The sequence below is a fragment of the Salminus brasiliensis genome, chromosome 1 (genome assembly GCF_030463535.1).
Source record: "Salminus brasiliensis chromosome 1, fSalBra1.hap2, whole genome shotgun sequence".
Classification (NCBI taxonomy): domain Eukaryota; kingdom Metazoa; phylum Chordata; class Actinopteri; order Characiformes; family Bryconidae; genus Salminus; species Salminus brasiliensis.
In genome coordinates, this window is record NC_132878.1 from 51,738,871 (window position 1) to 51,760,473 (window position 21,603).

The following is a 21,603-nucleotide window of genomic DNA, read 5'->3' on the forward strand; positions in this document are numbered from 1 at the left end:
TTTCTGTTCTTAGCTGACAGAAGTGAAATCTGACATGGTCATATGTTAATGTAGACCGTCCTTCTTAACTTTAGACATGTGCATTCTCAGACGCTTTTCTGTTTAGCACAAATGTACAGAGGGGTTATCTGAGTTGCCATGGCCTTTGCCTGCTCAGACCAGTCTGGTCATTCTCTGTTGACCTCAAGGCATTCCTGTCTGCAGCACTGTCACTCAATTGATGTTTTTTTTTTTTATTTACAAGCTTGAAAGCCTCTGGAGATCAGCCAACCATTTTCCTTATTTTGATGGCTAATATACACATTACCTAAAGCTTCTAACCCATATCGACATAATTTTATGCACCGCATAGCTGCTACACGATTGGCTGCTCAGATAACAGCATGAATGAGTGCATGTCATTTAGAGCATAGTTTTATAGATTTTCATTGAATTGCTTAAAAATATGGCTGATATTTTCAACAATCATGGTTGTTATGTTAGAATGGTAAGTATCAGTGGTTCAGAATCAATCCACCCATTTCTATTGAAAACATAATCAATATTTTTGAGGTATTGATTTTGACTGTCTGATGGTCTTGAGTCTGTACTTCATTGCTACCTGATCATTCTCAGCTTTGGCTGTAAAGGACTACATCAGTCACGGGTGCTGAAGTTGGTGTCTCGATGCTGCCCCCTTTCGGCTCATCGCCCCTCTCTCCCTCTCGCGCTGCTTCTCAAATAACGTCTCCAGCGCGGTGACGTCAGGGCGTGTGTTGGCGCTGTGCCATCTTTGAACGAGCGGCAGGCCGCGGGCCTCTGACTGCAGGAGACCGGTGAGTCTCACACGAGACAACGGGGGGACACGAAACCAGAAAACGCACCACCGAAGAACGGGGAGGACCTCGCGCCATCGGTTCCGCTGCTCTTTACCTTTCATAGGTCACGGTTAACGGAGGAGGAGAGCGACAGAGAGACGGGAGCCGCCGGTGAGGAGCGAGACGGCGACAGGGGCCTCGCGTGTGCAAAGAGGTTGTGTGGGACCGCTGGATGGAGCTAAGCTAACCTAGCTAACATAGCATAGCTTTTGTAATCCAGCGCCGGCCACACACACACACACACACACACACACACGTACATAGATACACATAGTGCTATATACACACACACATACACGCTCGAGGCCAAGCGAAGCGGGCCGGGGGATCCGGGCAGAGCGGCTTTTCTTTACGTTAGAGACGGGACCGGCGGAGACAGGTATGTCTTCCATGTTTCGGTTAAGAAGCTTTTGTTTTCAGGGCGACCAGAAGTTTGAACCTCGCTAGAAAGAAGCAGGAGCATGTGCGGCGCTCGGTTAGCTAGGTTAGCTAGCATCGCTGGAAAAGCTAGCTAGCTAACGCTTAGCTAGCTGGAAGCAGCCCCGCCGAGGATGCGTGCGCCGGGTGGCGAACAGGCTAACGTTAGCTAGCGCCTTGTGGAGGTCCGTTCAGGCGACGATTCTGAAGACCGACCTACGGGCTTTCTCCCTCATTTCGCCGTCATTTTCGTTCACAGCTCTGCTCGGCGTTTTTCCGTTTTTGTCAAGCTATCGGTTTGGGCTGGCTTTAGGCCGGAGCGAGCGAGGAAGCAGGTTGAGGGAAACTTGTTAAGATGGGGCTCAGAGCCGGAGGCCACCTCACCGGGCCGCTCCGACCCACCCCACGGCTGCATATTCAGTTCGGCTTTAGTGCACCCGGGTGGAAATCACTAAAACACCAGCTGAAGGCAACTGATGGTTGGATCAAATGGGGTTTCGGAGGTGCAACTTTTACTCCGAGCTTGAGGCCCTTTCGCCTCAGTGGTAGAGGAGAAATGCCTGCGCCCCCCTTTCGCCTCCTGCTCTCAGATGTGTAACGTTAGCTAGCTAATAATGCAGCGGGAGCTTGAGGTAGCAGCTCACCGTGAAGCTTTTAGAAATGCAACGATACTAGATGCTCTCAGATCTTCTCCAGCCTTTTTTTTTTTTTTTTTTTGCATCAGGTAACCAGATGTAACTATATAGCTTAACCGTGTTCGTTGGGCCAAACGCATGGGCAAGTTTCTGCTCGGTTTTGCAGATGTCTAGCCCGTTTGTTCAACCCACGTCATGGCTCTCCATCTAGCCCAGCAGTTATTGGAAGTACAAGTGCGAGCCAGTACACGCGCCATCCACACTACGGCTATACCTCTGTCCCTGGCCTGCTGGAGGTTGTATGGCTGTAATGGCCCATAGACAGGGGCATTCCAGACTCAGACACCAGAAGCAGGAACAGATTGGACGTGATTCATCTTCCCCTTTGCTGTTATAGTTAAAGAGGCGAGGGCAGGGAAGACCTCCATGAGCAGCCCTTATCTTATTACTTCCTTGTCTGAGCTAGATTCTTAGTAGGTACTAAAGGGTCCACTAAAGCTGAAGTGAGTGAGTGAGAGTACATATGAGCAAGTCTTAAGTTATCTGCCGTCTTTTACTGGTCTGTTTCACCATGAAGGCCCAGTCTCTGTGGACCCAAGGGAGGTGGCCTTATTACAGAGCATGGCTGTAGTGGCCATAAGTGCACCCCTGGCCAATATAAGGAAGAGGTATTGACGTTTGCCTGTCCCCTTGGGACTCTAGCTCAATAGCAGTGATTGCTCAGATGCTTATTCAAAGATGTTGGCACTGTGGCTGGTCCGTTCATTTAAGAGGCTGTTGTGCCAGGTGTTTGGAAACTGATGAAATGGTGGAAAGGTAGAGGGATGTTGAAGCTTGAAACTTGAGTGGGCACAAAGCCTGGAGAAAGCTTGAGGATGATCACTTTTAGTTCAAGTGGTTAAGAAAAATGTGTAAATGAAGATTTCTCAAACTAAATTTCCACATACTGTTAGATCTCACAGATGCCATGTTCCTTCTCGAGGTGAAATGGCTTCATTAATTATATTTCGCAGGAGAACATGTTTGATCTGTGTGCTTGTGACATTTGGTAAATGAACATTTAGCCATTTTGGGGGTCTTTGTGCATCTGCTACATCTTAAATGACTGACTATGACTGGGAGTGGGGGGGTGATCTAAGATCTGTTACTAATGCGGTTCTTTGGATGCATGTAAAATCGTACTTCTGACGTTCACATGTGAAGTAATGAAAGCTTTGGAGGGTACAGGTACCTCTGGCTGCAGTGCAGTAGCTGTCCTTAAGCGCTGTGTCCTTGGCTGGCTTATGGCCTCTAAGGCCACTGCTTTCCTTCTGGCTGAGTTGGGTTGGTCTGTGAAGCAGGTCTGTTCAGCCTCAGAAACTGCTTCTTATCTCCCCAGTTTCCTTCCCAGTTTATTTGCTAAACACTGCTTTGGGCAGTGAGGCAAGGGATGTGTAGACAATTTGTGCTTAACCAACACTTAAAGTGTATATCTAGTCTCGCTTGGTTTGTAATTATTTCTTTATCATATTTATTTCTTTGTAACCAGTGCTGATTTAAAACGTTAGTGAGTGTGGACTCCTTAGTGTGTGTAAAGACATGTTTCACTTTCACTTCCCACCCAGGAAGCGTTCATGATTTCTCATTCTTTGCAAAACTGAGCTTAGTTTGTCAGTCCAGTCCCATTTGGAAAGTCAGTTACCTAGGTTTTGAGTAGTTGTAGATATTTGAGCACTGTTGTAGCTTCATTGTTCCCCTTTGAGAATCGGCATTCATTTAAAAGAACTTTATTTGTGGAGAAGTCTCATGTTGGAGTGCAAAGCTTGAATGTTTGTAAACCGACTTAACTCTAACTCAAATATTGGGGAGGAAAGTACGTTGTGGGTAAGTTCTACCAAAGTGTGACTTGGTATGTTGAGGAGACCCTCATCCTGATGCTGTTACTTGCTTTTTGGCCCATCCTTGTGTTTGACACCACATCAATTATAAATGAAGCTCCATGTGGTTCTCGCGTGCTACGCCCCCCCCCCCCCTTCTGTTAATCCACCTGTTGGCATAGAAACATAACATGGGTCATTGATTCATGGCAATATGATTTTAAGGCTGCAGATATCTGACTGTCTGTCAAGTGGCTTTGTGTTTAACACAAGCAAGGGAAAGTTGTAACAAGTTAAGAAGTGTGTAGCAGTTTTAGGATAATTTAAAGAATTGAAAGCAAGCGTGTGGCGGGAGTAAAATCAGACTCTATTTTTTGTAGTTCACTATTTAGGCATTATAGGTAAACACACTAACCTTTTAGTCTGTCTTTCTCTTGCGCACTCGAGCCCTTTTTGTGTTTTGTGATGTCTGACAGTCCCACTGGCCTGCTTATTTTAAAGCCGTAACTCCACAACAGAATTGGTAGCGTATCAGACTCTATATCTCTGATTTGTTCACTCTTGTCCTCTCTTCTGTCCCTCCCCCAGGAGGCTGGTTCTAAGGGGTGAGGCCGGAGGACCAGACTCGATGAGTTTCCAGCGAAATGTCCGAGAAGTCAGGGCAGAGCACCAAGGCAAAGGATGGCAAGACCAAGTATGCAACCCTTAGCCTCTTCAACACTTACAAGGGCAAGTCTCTGGAGACCCAGAAAACTGCAGGTAAGGCCATATGCAGACAGCGTAACGTACAACAAATACACAAAATTGCTGCAATTCATTTGACAATCATAGAGGTTCCCCTGTATCAATTAAAGGTTGAGACTTGTAGTATTAGTGAGGTGCTTATGTTAAACCTAGCATGGTTTGCTTAAGAAGCCACTCATTGTTATAGTAAGCATTGCTCATCTGGGAAGAATGTGAAGTGCTGGATGCAAGTCTTTTTCCCCTGGTTCATTTACCCCCAGCTTTCCTCTAGAGCATCGTCCGCTCAAATAAGCGGCCTTTGTCCTCTTGAGTCCCCACCATGCATTCCTATGAGCCTTAAGAGAGAGGGCAATAGTGTTTTCTGTGAGCAATTCTGTGTTCATGAAAGTATTGCATGTTCTGGCTTGCCATGGCCAGTATGCATATTTGTATAGTTTTGCATCAAGTGTGTTTTGTTTATAAATATTATTATTGTTTAAATGGTGTGTGGATGTGAAGGTTATTATTTTGCACATATTGCTCTCTTCTAGTTGCCGCCAGACATGGGCTCCAGAGTTTGGGCAAAGTTGCGGCCAGTCGGCGTATGCCCCCTCCGGCCAACTTGCCCAGCCTGAAGGCTGAGAACAAAGGCAACGACCCCAACGTCAGCATTGTTCCCAAGGACGGTAGTGGTTGGGCCTCCAAACAGGACCAGGCCGGAGACGAGCGGTAAAACATGCAGCTGACAGCAGTCCTCCCTTTTATTGTATCAAACTCTTTAAAAGCTACAATTATGCCACTGTGTGAATTGTGAAAATTGTTCAGTGAACAGTCATTATATGAACGTATAAGGTCAGAGCAGAGCAGTTGGGATGCCTGCATGCTTTAAAAATAAGGCATCCCTGAGGCAGTTGAAAATTAGGTGGTAATTATAGCTAATTGAATTAAATAATTCTGTCAGCAGAATTACATTAGTTAAGAGTGAAATCTAATCTAACTTCTTTACAGTTTTTGTTAAGGGGTTGCATTTCCTCAAACTATTAATCAAGTAGTTAAAAAAGAAATACAAGGATCTGTTTTTGATTCTAGTCCACGATCGTTGGTGACGCCACAGCTATCTGTGGTTGGGAATCTATTAGGGGATAATTGACTTACCAATCACTGAGCACTGTGTTGGCTAACATGAACATCTGTTGGTTTACATAGTTGTCCTCCAAGCGCAAAGAGCTGTCCAGTGTCATTTCATTAGCTGTAGTTTGTAAAGATTTGACTGTCTTTGTGGGACCCAGAGAAAGCTGGCCTTCTCTATACCAGCTTGATGGTATGATTGCTGGGGAATGGTGTGCAGAGCAGGCAGTGGGATGCTGCTTGTAGTCTATTCCATATTTAAAGAAGATATTGTGAAGCAGCTTTCTTTTTAATCAATTAATTATAAAAATATTGTCATTCAAACCTGAAGTATTTAAACGCAAAAACGCCATTTCCAGTCTTTGAACTAAATAGCTTGTGTGGGGGTGGAAAGTATTGTCTCCCAGGTTTGAAAGTGTAACCTGATCATCTTTCTCTAGTGCAGTTTCTATTCTTGTTTACTGTTTTCTCCTGTGCTGTTCCTTTTTACAGCTCTTCTCTAATTAGATGTTTTCTCCCTTCCTCTGTAAATCTCTTCAGCTGTTATTAGCCATAGAAAATTAATACATCCTGTCTGCTGTTTTCTCATTCATTCAAGTTGTATGGTTATTACTGTGACCGCATACACATTAAGTTTTTTTTTGTGCTGTCTATCCTTTTGTGTTTTTAGGCAACAGGAGACCCCTCCCCCGCAGCCAAAGCCCCCTGTTCCTCAGCCGACTGAAGCCCCTCTGGGCGCAAGTCGCTCCTGGGCCAACAATAAGCAGCCTGGACCTCTTGATGGTAAACCAAATCTTACTCTTGCTGTGCTGCATTTTTTTTATGTACCTTGAACATGTGAAAGACATGAATACATCTTTAATTTCCAATCAGATCTTACTTTTTTTTTTTTTTTTTAATGCACTTATTCTTTTTAATGGATAAATGCCATTTTTGCTGTTGGAGCACATGTAAACTATATCTTTTAGCTTTCCTACTTCCTGTCTATATTCCTGACTGCATAGATGATGTCTCAGGAGTTGAGTGCTAATCGATTGTTCTGTTTAAATAGGAGGTCCACGAATAAGCAGCCAGTTCCACCAGGAGTTCCCCAGTCTGCAGGCAGCAGGCGAGGCAGAGAAATCAGCTGAGCAGGATGAGGAGCCCTATGGACCAGGCCCCAGCCTCAGACCTCAGAGTACGACTTTATAACTCTCTTAGACTACGGTGGCAATTTTTTTTTTTTTTGTACAGTTTTACTTTCCAGCTCTTTACTTACTTTCCTCTATTTCCCTCTCTCCACAGATGTTGGCAGCTGGAGGGAGGGTGGGGGTAGAAATCTGAATGTGGCTGCAAGCCCCTCAGAGATGGACAGCAAGGCTTCTGAAGAGGCAGGGGTGGGACGAGGCACTCCCTCCCCCACTGGGGACTCTGATGAGCAAGGGAAACCTGCTGCTGTCGTCGAAAAGAGAGATGCCAGAGACAGGCTTTCTGCTCCTACCTCCCAGCACAAAGTCAATGGTGGACAGCAACCACCTGGAGGTGTAACATCTCAGTTCCATGCCCAATTCAGGAACATGATGCCACCTTATGTAAGTGAGGAGTTGATTTTTGTCCTGTTAATTCAGTCCCCTTTACTTCAGGTCAATAAGTGATAAACAAAATAGATGTATCTTTTAGTGGAGTTTAAACTTTCAGTTATATTTGGAAGTGTGGTGTTTACATATTTCTCTATAATTAAAACATTTAAGTGCATCTTGCTAATACTGTTCTCCCTTTGCGCCCCCCCCCCCTTCTGTAGATGTTCCCTCCATATTCACGCATGCCATATCCACCTGTGCAAGGAAACTTCCGATTTTCTGCCCCGCAAGAGGGATCAAAGTGAGTAAATCTGGCAGACCTTAAATAGCCTTCTTATTACTTGTTGATGTCCAACAAGAGACCATGCCCTTTTTGTGGTGAAACTGATTTGTTTGTTCACTAGATGCAGCAGTTAGTTAGTTCAACCTGGAGGGCCTCAGTTGCCTTAACATTTGTCAAGTCAAACATTTGTGCCATTTTGTTATTCACCTTTGAAGCTGTGTCCCTGGGAAGATGTAAATCATCCTTTCAACATTTCTACCCTCAAGCTCACTAGCTTGCTTTTCTCGCAGGGGTTCACGGGGTGGTGGAAGACCTTCACAGCCTCCCCCTCAAGCTTGGCTGCAGGATCCGGACCGGCCCTCTATTGTTAGTGCTTCTGAACTGAAAGAGCTTGACAATCTGGACACGGATGCTGATGAGGGCTGGGCTGGTGAGTTGGATCTTATTGATCTTTTAGACAAAAGTGATTTTGTTTATGCCTTGAGTCTTTATGTACAGCTGGCTCTTTTGTTTGTCTTTTTATTGATTTATTTTCCTCTCCCTCTCTGGTACACAGGTGCCCAAATGGAAGTTGACTACACAGAGAAACTAAACTTTAGTGATGATGAGGAGAATCATACAGCCAAGGAGAAAGGAGACAATTGGTAACGTTTTCGTATTGTATAGGCAGTGCAATGTTTGTTTTAGTTTCTTTTTTTTTAATTTTTTATGTCCTTGTCATCAATGTTTTTGTTGCTGTTACGATTTGCTGGCAAGTTCTAGTCATTGTCTTTTGTGGATTGTGAAAAGAAGTCTAAGATGTAACCATTTTTACACACAGGGAGTGGATGAGTAAGGTGGACCGCATGCGATCACGCAACATTGAAGCCCAGGAAAGCTGGAAAGAGGGAGCCGAGGAGAAAGGGGAGACAAAGAGCTCATGGGCGGACAGTGGGGACCCTAGAGCTCCCTCTCCAGGCAGTATGACTCAATACAACAAAACAGGACCGCCCCCAGACTACCAGGTAATGAATGTAATTCTTTATGAATGCGAAAGTTTTTTTTCTTTAGAAGTTTGAGCTTGTGATGCAGTTTTGTGTTTAGACAGTGGGATATATTGTGAGATTTGACAAGAAATTACTTACTTATGATTCAGTTGTCTAAATAAAACTGCCATTAGCCTGCTGCTCAACTTCAATCATCCTTACAGGGTCAGACAGCAGGACGCTCATTAGGAAGTGGTACTGCTCGTGTGACAAAGCCATCCAGTACAGCTACTGCTGAGGATGACTCTGAGGCTTGGCGGCAGAAACGGAAGAAGCAGTCTGAGCTTTCCGAGGCTGTGGAACGAGCTCGAAGACGGCGTGAGGAAGAAGAGAGGCGTATGGAGGAACAGAGACTGGCAGCCTGCGCTGAGAAACTCAAACGCCTCAATGAGAAACTACGACCTGCTGCCCCGACAGAAACTACCAAATCTACTACACCAGTTCAAAGTGCTGAGCCAGAAGAGACTGAAACAGTGCCTACCCTGACTTCTGAAACTACCCCAACTTCTCAGGCAGCTCCTCCACAACACCCCCACCCATCTCTGCCTATGCCTTCTCATGATAGGCCAGAGCCAAGTGTGGAGGAAGAGCCACAGTTTGTTCCTAGGCAACCCAGCCCTCCAACCCACAGGACTGTGCAGGAATCACAAGGGGCTGAGGTAGATGTTGCTGTAACTGAGGAGGTGCAAGTGGAGAGACAACCAATGAGAGACTACTTTAGCACAGAGGAGTGTAGAGGTAAGGAGGATATGGAGAATATTGAATGCTATGGACTTAAGTCTCATCTGTCACACTATCCATCAACCTGGAAACATGCAAGTTGGTTAGGATAAACCTTATTTTACAAACCCTGTCACCGCATAACATGCAGTTTTAGGATCATAGAAACAATGGTACATTGATAATGTGATTTTATATATTGGAGGAATGATGCGGATGTGTGTGTTGCAGTTGAGGAGCCCCAGTTGTCTATTCCTCGGCTGGATCACTCTGGCAGTGAGGAGTCTCCCCATCCACAGTTGGAAAACGAGGGGGAGACGGGGGCAAATATTCGCCCCTCACTCACATCCGGATACTCCAAACAGTTCCAGAAATCTCTGCCACCCCGCTTCCTCAGACAGCAGGTGATTTGCTTGATGTTTCATGGTTTCTTCTCATGGAGATTTATAGCCCTCTAGCAAATGCCTTACATTGGGCCCATGCAGCTGTGCTCTATCCTATCTTTTATTTTGAGATTATGCAAGCACTGTGCGACTTTCCACCAGTGTCGGTAATTAATTATTCCTAATTAGGTGCGCTGAATACTTTTAGACTTGGTGTATTTAGGTGCTTATATAATAATCTGACTTGTGAACCCACCAAAACCTAATGACTAGATACACATCGGAGAACTAGACATAAATTTCTTGACGTGATCTTTTCTCAGGAACAGTTGAAGCAACAGCAGTGGCAACAGCAGCAGCAGCAGCAGCAACAGCAGCAGCAGCAGCAACAACAACAGAGTGGCGGAGGCTCAGTGTCCCCCTCAGGAGGATCAGTCCCCCCCCAACATCGCTCTCTCTATCAACCCATGGGTCCTCACCACCAGCATCTGGCCTCCATGGGCTTTGACCCACGTTGGCTGATGATGCAGCCCTACATGGACCCACGCATGATGTCTGGACGCCCTCCTATGGATATGCCGCCCATGCATCCAGGTAAATTATTTAATATTCCTGTTCAATAAATTATCTTGTACAGTATTTCAGTATTTTTATGGCCAAGTTATTCAGGATGTTCCTGGAGATAGCAAGGTATTTCTAAATTCTGAAGTAATTGAGCCTTTTGAACTTATTTTTGTATTTGATTAAGCAGGCAGAATGCCGCCAAAGCAGCTGGTCAGAAGAGAGCCCACAGATAACAGCAGCTCTGGTTCTGACTCCTTTGACCACCTGACCAGACCCATCAGAGAGCATGGGATGCCCAGTGAACCACGAATGATGTGGGGCTCTGAACCCTATCCCCCATCTGAGCCCTTACCATCTGCTACACCCCCGAAATGTCGAGAGGACTGCAAGGAGCCAAGGTTGGATATTTATTTATTAATTTTTTGGCCAATATGTGGAAAAAAATAATTACTTAAAGCATAAAACTAGTAAGTAACATAACCATTTAAGCCATGTATACAGTCTAAACAGGTCATGTTATGGCAATTTTTTTTTTTTTTTTTTTAATGAATAAAATGGAAGCATTTTGTCTCATATGTATTGTTTCTGTTATAACCAGACTGGATCCTGGTCTGGAACTGGAGAGAGGTCTATCAGCAGTGTATCCACAAGAGCACAGCTCACTAGAGTCCAGGAGCAAGAGTGACTTCTTTAGGGACTCAACTGAGCCCCTTTCTGCATTCAGCCATGTCTCAGAAGAGGTGCCAGGTCTTCTGCAAACAGACAGGACCCCGGTCATCCCTTCCTTTGAAGCCGAAGCAGCCACGCTTTCTGGTGGAGAGGAGGTAGATTCTATTGGGCAGGCTGTTCTGAAGAGGACCATCTCACAAGGTTCTAGCCACTCCATCAAACTGGAAGAGCCAAGATTTGAAGGTGTATCCATAGCTCAAAAGACCCTGGATCTCCCCAGTGCCACTGAAAGGTTGGAGGACAGTTGTAGAAAGGAACCCTTTGGCCCAGGACCTGCCGTTAACAACCGGGCCACCCCACCTACTGCTCCCGAAAGCATGCACAAAGTGGAGAAACTGCCTCTACCCGCATCTAGCAAGCAGAAAGAGTTGCGTTGGGGGTCTCGCAGCTCGGGGGCAGGAAGGAGAGATGGCGTTGGAGGGGAGAGGCCAGTTAGGAGGTCCGGGCCAATAAAGAAACCTGTCCTTCGAGACATGAAGGAGGAGCGTGAACAGAGGAGAGAGAAAGAAGAGCGGCATGAGCGAGGGGAGCGGTCAAAAAAAGAAGGGTCAGCCATGAAAGCCCCTTTGTCTGCTGCGGCTGCAGTGTCTGATGGACAGAAGCTCTCTGGAGAGGAGCAAAAGGAGAGTACAGGCGACTCAGAAGTTGCAGCAGCTACTGGCAGCAGCAAAGCAAGAGAGCCACAAGCACCGGCAGGTACAGTGACTGGCAGCACTCAGGAAGAGAAACAAAGCAAACCTCCACCCAGCGAGAAACGCTCTGAACCCAAACTACCCTCTCGGAAAGAGTCCAATCTTCCACCCAGAGCGTACCGCAGAGAAGAAAGGGAGAGGGAGCGAGAAAGAGAGCGTGAAAGAGATCGAGAAGCAGAGAGGGAAAATGAATGGCCTTCAGATGCAAACTATAAAGGCCGGGGTCGAGGGGAGTACTACTCGCGTGGCCGTAGTTACAGGGGCAGCTACAGCGGTAGAGGGCGGGGCAGCCGCGGGCGAAGTAGAGGAGATTTTCCGTACAGAGAGCCACGCTCCCGCACAGACTTGCTAAGTGCGGCCGGGGCAACAGGCTTCCGCTGCCGTGAGGAAAGCGAGACTCGCAGTGAAAGCTCAGACTTTGAAGTTCTACCCAAACGCAGGCGCAGGAGAGGCTCAGACACTGACTCGGAAAGCGAAGGCCGAGAGTCCGCCAGCGACACTGGAGCTTCTGACCGCGAGCCTAGTGCCAAGCCCAACAGGCCCTTGCGTCGTGAGTTACCTGAATCTCGCTCATCTGCCAAGTCTGCCTCAGGCTTTGGGTCTGGTCATCTACCAGACAAGTCTGGCTCTCGGGGTGAAGAGGAGGGCCGGCCTAAGCCTGGGTTTCTGCCCAAGGGTGAACCGTCGCGACGTGGTAGAGGAGGCCTATACACCCGAAGAGGGGGTGGCAGAGACCGGGGTGCTCCCAGATCAGCTCCCATGCGTAGGACAGGAGCACGAGAGAGTCTACCATGGCCTTCCAAACCTATGGAAACCTTCCGACCAGAAGAGGCAGATACATCTCGCTTGGATGGCCCACCTGCTGAGCAGCGTTTGCCTAAATATGAAGGTAAAAAATTAAGAGAAGGGGGTCAAAGTGCAAGAGACAGACCTCGAAGACCCAGGCCAGCTCGACCTCCCAGGCAAGACAAACCACCACGCTTTAGGCGCCTTAAGGAGCGAGAAGCAGCAGTCGTAGCAGGGGATGCACCTGCCGCAGCAACAGAAGCACTGATTGACCCTGTACCTACAACAATTTCCCCAGCGCTCTCCAAAGCCCCAGGAACACCCATTACCCTACTCGAAAATGCAGCTGTTGCTACCACAGCACCAATCACAGCTGCCCCCACTCCTCCTGAACCTTCTTTGACTGCGTCTGCACTATCTGACATGGGAACCACCAGAGTGGTTGCTGCTGGCAGCAAATCGCCCGACCTGTCCAATCAAAACTCTTCAGACCAGGCCAATGAGGAGTGGGAGACTGCTTCTGAAAGTAGTGACTTTAATGAACGTCGGGAGCGTGAGGAAAGGAAAGGGGCGCTTGAAGCAGCTGTTGCTGCAACAGCGTCTTCTTTCTCTGCGCCTCCTCAACCCACCGGAGTCCAGAGCAAATCCCCCTCTGAGGGAGGGGTGGCTCCAAAACGTGAGGCGATTCCTACAGCAAAAAGGAGTTTCTCCAGCCAGAGGCCAGTGGACAGACAGAACCGCAGGGGCAACAGTGGAGCCAAATCAGGCAGAGGGTATGCAGGAGGCAAGAGCGAGCGCAGGGGCGGGTCAGGAGCCAAATCTGGACGTAGAGGGTGGGTAACTTTCTTTCTACTTGAGCTGTTTAAACAGAGATGGGGTTGATATTTAGTAATAATCTGCACTGGCCAAATTTATTTGTTAGTGTAATGGTTTTTATTTTGTGAACCCCTGTCCCCTTGATGTGCTTATTTACTTCTGAAATGTTCCACGTGCATTGTTGATGATGCAGCTTTTAGAATCAGCCTTTCATAGACTTTCATTTTATCCAGATTTGTGGCTGTCTCCTGTGCTAATTGCTGGTGTTTTTCCAAATATAGACACTAGTCGGTCATATTTTTAGACTCTCATGCCAAAAAAAATCTCCTCCTTACTTAGCTCAACAAAGTATTTTGAATATTTTTCACTTATTGAATGTAAATGCACCACAGTTATCCTTTTTACTTAAAGCTGCTCTGCCCCTGCAACATATGTTGAACTCTGCTTTACCATTTATGAAGTTTTTCTTTGAGTTACCTTACTGAATATTTTTCTCTCTCTTTGTAGTGCTGCAGCACAGAGTGCGGATGGCACTCAGGCAAGTGCAGGTCAAAAGCCTAGTAAAGACCCAGCAAGTGGCCGTCGCAAAGAGGAGGCAAAGCAAGCTGTAAAGAAACCTAAGGAGAAGGAGAACGCCCTGTCTCAGTTTGACCTCAACAACTATGCTAGTAAGTGACTAATCATGGCTGTACAATGCTGGCTCTGTTTTGAACTCTCCTGGTGTTCTGGTGAACTATAAAGCTTTAAGCTGTAAAATGCTTCAAAACTCTTATTTTAGGTGTAGTAATCATTGATGACCACCCAGAGGTGACAACCCTAGAGGACCCGCAGTCCAACACTAATGATGATGGCTTCACAGAGGTTGTCTCTCGGAAGCAGCAGAAACGTCTGCAAGACGAGGAGAGGAGAAAGAAAGAAGAACAGACCGTACAGGTCAGGAAAGGAAGATTAATATGATAATTGTCACATCTTTAATGACCTTTTAATAATTGCGTCTTGGCAGAGTATGTAATTACTTCTTGTTGGCTGGATAATACAATCTGTTTGAATGGAGGGGTTGGACTGCAGTGAGATGTGACACTCTCCCTGTGTTAGAATAATATTTGTACTCTTTAGATATGAATAAACATATAGCATTACTCCAAGTGGATGTCTATAATCTTTTGTATTTGTCCATGTTTTGTAGAACTGGAGTAAAAAGGGTTCGGGGGAGAAGGGCAGAAGTGGAGGTGGCTCTAAACTGCCTCCACGGTTTGCCAAAAAGCAGCAGCAACAGCAGGCAACGGCAGTGTCCCAGCAGCAGGCTGCAACTTCAGTCCACCAGACCCAGGCTGCTCCCCCTCAACCACCTCAGCAGCCTCCGTCTCATCCACAGCCAGCTGTCTCTGTGCCTCAGCACAACCTTTCCACTCAGGCCCAGAGCACCAGCTCCTCTCAGCCTTTAGAGGGTGCTGTGGCACCTTTGCCCCCTGCAACTGTAGACTTTTCTACCAAGACCCAGACGCACAACACTCTGGGTACAGAATTGTGGGAGAATAAGGTGGCTGGCTCCACGGTGCTCCCAGATGTCAAGAAACGTAAGCATCTTGCGCATGATCTTTGATGCTGAGTTTTCTTTATTTAAAGTTTTTACAGTCTTTTTAAAATCTGAAATTGTGTCCAATTACATATTAAATAAATAAAAGGCCTCATAGGTCTTACATTTACAATGTACATTGTCTTGGGTTTTGAGATGCAGACAGGTGATGTTTTTAAGAAAACATTAGACTCATTGACTAATATTCTAGATTGTCTTAAAAAAAATTTTTTAATGGTTTTTATTATTCAGAAATAGAGATTTTGATGACTGGGTTTATTTGCTTTGCAGTTGGACCCATTAGCCCTCCTCAGCCACCATCAGTCAGTGCTTGGAATAAACCCCTGACCTCTTTCACTGGGACAGTGACTTCTGAAGTGAGTCTGGTCTCTATCACACTCGTTATTTTTTATGCTTGAGCTATAGTTAACCTTTGTGGCTAATTGATCCACTATAGGAGCAATATCCTTTTCCTATTGCAATTCTAGGGTTCCACAAAAGCTATTGGTCTATGCAATGTGCTGCTCCAACAGTTTTATTTATTTTTATGTGTGTTTAGGGTGTGAAGGCTGGAACTGAAAGTGGAGTAGAGCTTGGCATGGAGAGTATTCAGTTTGGTGCTCCCTCTTCAGCGGGTAGCACAGACAGCGATGGAGTTCCACCCCTACTAGAGAAAGCTGCTGATAATAAACTACCTGAACCAAAAGAACAGCGACAGAAACAGCCTCGAGCTGGGCCAATCAAACCACAAAAGGTAAGGCACATTCATGTTACGGAGTATAAATGGATTCTGAACTATAGATTGGTGCACTTAAGTGCAGCAGAATATGGAATCTGGTGAAGTTTTGTGTTGGCAAGCATAACAGTAGGCATCAGCCAATCACTGATCTGAATGTTGGCACAACTAAATCTTATTCACTATCTAAACCCAACCCTTCTATAAGCTAGATCTGAAGCCTAAACCTGGCCAGTGTCATTACTATAACGCTCAGTGTGTTTGGTTCTCTCCCCTTCAGCTGCCTGACATTGCTGCTCCTGAGACAAAGGAGTACAAACCGGGCCCAATTGGTAAGGAGCGATCGCTGAAGAACCGGAAGGCCAAAGATGGACGGCAGTCAGATGGAGAGGGCTTGGAGAAGGGTGGGCCTGGAGGCAGCCGGGACCGGGACTCTAGCTCTCCTGCTAAAGACAAAGTTCCTGAACTTGGAGGAGATATTGAGGGCATGATAACTGTTCCCTCAGCTGAATACTCAAGCAGCTCCAAGGTATTTCCTTCAATGAACCTTGTTCATGTCAAAGTTGTTTTTTTAGATTATTAGGATAGGAAGATTATTGGACTGGTATGATTGTGAATTACATATTTGTATTCTGTATTGCAGGAATCTGTAACTGACTACACTACCCCATCCTCCTCACTGGCTGACACTGTTCCCACTGGAGGCAGCAAGATGGAAGAGAGCCTGGTTGCTAATGTGAGCCACAGTTTCAACATTTCTTCTCCTTTCTCTCTTTCTCCTGTTCTTATTTAGTTTCTTCTCCTTCTTGCTTGCTTTTGCCATTCTTCTCTCCTGCTCAATGCTATAATTGTAATGAAGGTAACTTTACACATTTTGATGTCTTCTCTCGTTCTGTGTTCAGGTGGCACTGCCTCACTCGCTGCCTCTGCCCCGTAGAGAAGCCCTGCAGCAGAGCACCAGCCTAAGCACTGTTTCTCCTGCTACAGTGGACCTCACCCTGAAGGTGACTCACTTAAGCACTCTGCCTTGTCTTTCCTTTTTCTGCACAATAGGCATAGTTCTATACAGTTCTATAATACTCAGGCAGTGCAACCCTAGAAAACTCTCCTCTACAGCTATTTGCAGTCTTTACCACATGCCTGTATTTCATGCTCGCTTTTGTAGCACAACATGCAAGTTTTTTTGTTCTTATGAAGACCAAGAAAAGCACACGCACAAACATTTGCTCATTTCTACAGATGGAGTCAGCTCGAAAGGCGTGGGAAAATTCTCCCAGCCTGGGAGAGAAGAGCTCTCCTGTCACTTCCTCTGCCTCACCCATCACCAGTGGAGGTGGAGCAGGAAGTGCCTCTTACAGCTCCTTCTCCAGTGCCTCTGTGCCTCAGATACCAGTGGCCTCGGTTACACCTAGCACTTCTCTGTCAGGTAGGCTATGAAAAGTTTGTGAATCCTGTGCCCTTGCCAGCATGGAACATAATTGTACACGTTGTATTGCTTTATACTAAAGGTTTTAACAAGTGATTGATCAGCTGCCGTCATTCATTAGGATGCCAATAAAGTGAATTTACTGTTTCTTCAGGTTCAGCCACTTACACCACATCATCTTTAAGCACGAAGACTACATCTGCGTCTGACCCTCCCAACATCTGCAAAGTGAAGCCCCAGCAGCTGCAGAGTTCTGGAATGTCCAACAGCAACTTCTCCCAGCTGGGTTGTGTGCCCTCCTTGTTACCACAGCAGCAGCAGACACCACAGGTCTTCGTCTCCCAGTCTGCAGCAGGTAAATTATTTTATTTTATTTTTTTCTTCCCTCTCCTCAGTTTTGGTCTTTCTATTTTGCTGTTCATGTAATTTGTACTTGTTTACTGTGTTTAGGTTCTGCAGCCCAAATCCCAGCATTTTACATGGACACCAGTCACCTATTCAGCACACCTCACCCTCGTCTGGCTCCTCCCTCCATTACCCAGCAGCAGGGCTTCCAGCCTGGCCTTTCACAGGTCGGTCGGTCAAGTTATGTAGGTTTCCTTGTGGTTTAATCCTGATTATGTACAAATTGCAGTTCTTTGTATATACAGTCTTTTGTTTCACACCTTTTGTGCTCCTCTAGCCTACAGCAGTGCAGCAGATTCCGATCCCCATCTACGCCCCCATACAAGGTCAGCCACAGCACCAGGCCCAGCTTGGCCTGAGTACTGGCCCTCCTGTCTCTCAACCACAAGACTTATTCAGCTCCTCCATCCAGCCATACAGGTACCTGCATCACTCTTGACGCATCCATACTGTCAGTCTGATGCTTTTCTTCATTGCTGGAAAATGTTGTAGGTCCTATGTGATTAATTTCATTAATGGTAAGTTATCCTCTCCCCTTGTTTCTTCCCCCAGGTCTCAGCAGGCATTTATGCAGAATAACCTATCCCAGCCATCACCCATGATGTTGTCAGGTACCGCCCTGCATAGCTACCCAGGTGTGCAGCCCCCAGAATTGGCAAAGCCCCAGTCAAGCCTGGCCTTTCAGCAGACTTCCAATACCCAGCATATCCCCATCTTATTTGAGCCTCAGTTAAACCAGCCCTCTGGCATTGGTGGCTCCCAACTCATTGATACACACATACTACAGGTTAGTTTAATTAAATAAATTATTGGTCATACTTGAATGCATGTCTTTGTAGCCCATTTGTAACTTTGTTTTTGCATATTTGCATTGCAGCGCCAGGGAATTGGTCAGCATTCAAACCTGTACTCTGGACAAGTGCAGCAGCACACTCAAAACAGCTACTACAGCTCAACACAGAGCCCAAGCTCTGCACTTCAACAGGTAAATGCTCCACCGAAAGGGGTTCTTTAGTATAGAAAGATTGGGTGCACACAGCAGGCATCTGTCCTCTGAAAGCAAATACTGCATTACCTACTATAGTAAAGGTGTCGATTACTTGACTGCTTTTTTCTCCCCACTAGGTTACGGTGCCCATGCCTGGCTCGCAGTTGTCGTTGCCAAGCTTTGGTTCTGGTGGGGGTCAACCTCTGTTGGCCCTGCCCCAGTCTCTACCCCCGACCCCTCCACAGGCCCAGCCACCCAACCTAAACCGTCAACCTCCAAACAACCAACCCTATCGCGGCCTCATTGGCCAGAACACACACAGCATGATGCAACCTTCTAATAAGGTATGCACTCACACCTTTTACATTTTTATTTTATTGCATATGTGTGCATTGTGTTGCACTTCCTGAAACTCCTGTTTGTGATAGATGTGTGAGATGGACCTTAAGCTGTTTGGCAGTGGGATGGATGTAAAGCCTGGAACTCCTCCAGTTAGTGCAAGAAGCACTACACCCACCTCAAGTCCTTACCGGTATGGTCAACTGCTATATGCTCACACACTTCAGTTATACATTTTGAATATTTTAATTTATTATATATATTTTATATTTTTTTTAACATGAAATGCTCATTTACTAGTGCAACACTAGTATCAATCTCCAATATCTATCTGCTTCCTTCTCTCTACTCAGAGCCAGCTCCACAAGCCCCAGCAGTCAAACCAGTAAGATGAACAGCATGCTGTATCCCAAACAGTTCCAGTCTGCATCACAAGGCATGCGAATCCCACAGCATTTCCCTGGACAGTTTAACCCACAGGTAAGCCACTGATAAATTTGCATCATCGAATATTTGTGGAGAAAAATGTTGAAGTAAAATGTTTTTTTAAACATGCCCCCCACCCCCCTTTAGATGCTGTCCCAGCCCAACATGGTGTCTCCACTGGTACGCCCCCCTCACGCCAACTCCTTTCCTGGAGGAGTGCAGCGTACCCCAATGGGTCCCCCTATGTCTCCCAACCTGAGTGGGGGCCTAATGCCTCACCCTAGACCACAGCATCCACCCCGAGGCCCTTCAGGGCCCCCTCTCGCACCTCGTGGCACACAGGCTGCTCTTAAGGCAGAGCAGGACCTTAAGGTAAAAAATTTCCACTACCACAATACTATTCTATGAATGGTTTGACTTCCATTTGTTTGATTTTATGGTTTTGCTCTCTTCTAGGCAAAACAAAGAGCTGAGGTACTACAGTCCACTCACAAGTTCTTTTCTGAGCAGCAGCAACAGCAGCAGCTAAAGGCTCCAGTCTCTAAAGCAACTCGAATGGAGGGAGCAAGCAAGCCTATCGACAGCATCGCCCCAAACCACCAGGGGGCCCCACCAGACCGTATTGAACCTGACAAACCTGCACCGCTCGCTACAGCCAAGCCTATCCGGACCGGCCCCATTAAACCCCAGGCCATCAAGCCAGAGGAGAGCAAGTAAACTTACCCACCCACATTCAAGACAAACAGAAGAACAGATGGATGGATTGACTTGATGGAGAAGATCTGCATAAGCATATGCAGATCTGCTAGCGAGTAGGAAGAGTTGGTTTTGGAGAGAAGGATGGGGGATACAGGATGAACAATAGCATGATTTACTGTGGTACTGTGTGTGCATCGCATTTAACATGCCCTCATCCTGCTCCACTCCTTTCCAGACCCTTCCATCCACTCTTGTCCTGTCTGTGGTGGAGGGGTGTTAAACGTGTTGGCACCTCTAGTGTAGGTGGTTTGGGTTTTTTTGTTTTTTGTTTTAAACACAATTTAAAGGCAAAAAATCAGTAACTGTACATCCCTGGTGTGCAGTAAGAGATAAAGCAACGGAAGTTAAATTTGCTGCTGAATGTGCAAATTTTTATTTACTATGACCCCCTCTTTTCCCATTTTCCTTTCACCCCTCTCTTCTCAAGCAGAACTGTGTATGTCGGAGGGTTATTTCTATAGAAGAGTTTTCTTTCTCTTCCGTTATTTGGGGTTCAAGGCGACACTTGATGTAAACTTATTTTTGTTTTGTTTTTTTTTTGGTTTTGAGATTTTGGCGTCTAAAGACACATTTAAATATTCACACCCACATCACTAATTTGTGTGCGCACACATCTGTGCATGGCCACTGCTCACTTTCTCTCTTGCTGTAGTGACATTTCTCCTGACCAAGTGGTATGCCAAAAACAAGGACGGTTTATAAATCAAATGCTTCTTGTCTTGCGTTTTTGATTTCTCAAAGAGAACTATGCTGTTAGAGCCACTGATTTGGTTGATTATTGATGGATTTAACAATTGATTCATTGATTGCAGTCTCCACTGTGAGCCTTTTGTTCCTGCCTTCTGCTCTGTAGTTTTTCAGATTGCGAGGGTTGTTGATAGTGGGAGCATGTGTATGAAACCTCTTCTTGAATCTTTAGCCAAAGGTTAGGCATTGGAGGAAGGCAGAATTCATCCTATACAATTTGACAGACTGCTCAGACACATTTTCTTGGTCTGCAAGTAGTAGTTGTTACAGTGGGGTTTATTTTTTTGTTAGTTTTTTTTCTTTAATAGTTTACTCCAAAGCAGTCTTATGACTTGGCCTCTTAGTTTAAGATCATCCCCTCCACTTATCTGTGAGTACTAGTGGAGGAGTTCCACATGCTTCACTTTCTCTCCCAGCCATGCTGCTGTTAGTGCTGTAGGACTCTGGCCTCTCTGACAGCCAATTACAGCACAGGGAGGTCAGAAGTGGTCCAGGTTGGACTAAGCAGCAGTGTTTTGATTTTAATACTTAAGAATATAGCTGCAACATTTCAATAAATATGGAGATTCGTGCTGTAAGCCAGCCTCAACCTCTAAAGAAGAGCAGAAAGGGCAGAAAAAGATGAGCAATTTAAATATTGAACTGTAGTTCAGAAGCAAAAAGGACTTATTTTGTGTTGTGATGACCACAGGCCTCAATCAGCTGGGCCTTTACCATCTCCAGTCTGTTCCTCTCAGGTTGCTAAGTCGTTTTCAGTGTGGCCCACCCAAATGAGAAATGAACAGGAGAGGAAGGAATGGAGAGAGGAATGATTTTTCTTTTTTTTTTTCTTTTTTTTTCTCCTTGTTTTTGTTTTACTTGTACAGGGGTTAAATCGCTGTAATAAAATATGTAAGGTCTTATTTACATTCTCTTGGTTTGGTTACAGAAACTAATAAAATAATATGCTGTTAAAAATGAGAATTATGCTCTCAATTTAATTTGTCTTTACATCTCAATGATCTAAAGGTCCTCATTTGTCAAAATGA

General features: G+C 45.8%; 1 protein-coding gene across 7 annotated transcripts; it reads left to right on the plus strand.

The window, feature by feature from the left end:
- The first annotated feature begins 774 nt into the window (after positions 1 to 774).
- Positions 775 to 21,538, plus strand: prrc2c (proline-rich coiled-coil 2C). Of its 7 annotated transcripts, none has more exons than XM_072682142.1 (34): positions 775 to 968; positions 4,354 to 4,524; positions 5,040 to 5,217; positions 6,287 to 6,399; positions 6,668 to 6,793; positions 6,901 to 7,187; positions 7,397 to 7,476; positions 7,749 to 7,888; positions 8,015 to 8,102; positions 8,279 to 8,462; positions 8,648 to 9,221; positions 9,435 to 9,607; positions 9,910 to 10,180; positions 10,335 to 10,548; positions 10,749 to 13,190; positions 13,681 to 13,841; positions 13,952 to 14,106; positions 14,360 to 14,750; positions 15,041 to 15,126; positions 15,309 to 15,503; positions 15,766 to 16,014; positions 16,129 to 16,221; positions 16,388 to 16,489; positions 16,725 to 16,911; positions 17,066 to 17,266; positions 17,362 to 17,501; positions 17,594 to 17,736; positions 17,869 to 18,103; positions 18,194 to 18,301; positions 18,442 to 18,648; positions 18,733 to 18,836; positions 18,997 to 19,123; positions 19,217 to 19,441; positions 19,526 to 21,538. In XM_072682142.1, exons 2-34 carry the CDS (start codon positions 4,410 to 4,412, stop codon positions 19,784 to 19,786), a joined length of 8,355 nt encoding a protein of 2,784 aa, XP_072538243.1. In that variant the 5' UTR covers positions 775 to 968; positions 4,354 to 4,409; the 3' UTR covers positions 19,787 to 21,538. The 7 variants fall into 7 exon arrangements, with proteins under 7 accessions (XP_072538243.1, XP_072538282.1, XP_072538301.1 ...); XM_072682181.1 differs by having other exon boundaries at positions 17,362 to 17,483; XM_072682200.1 differs by having other exon boundaries at positions 10,749 to 13,130.
- Positions 21,539 to 21,603: the final 65 nt, after the last annotated feature.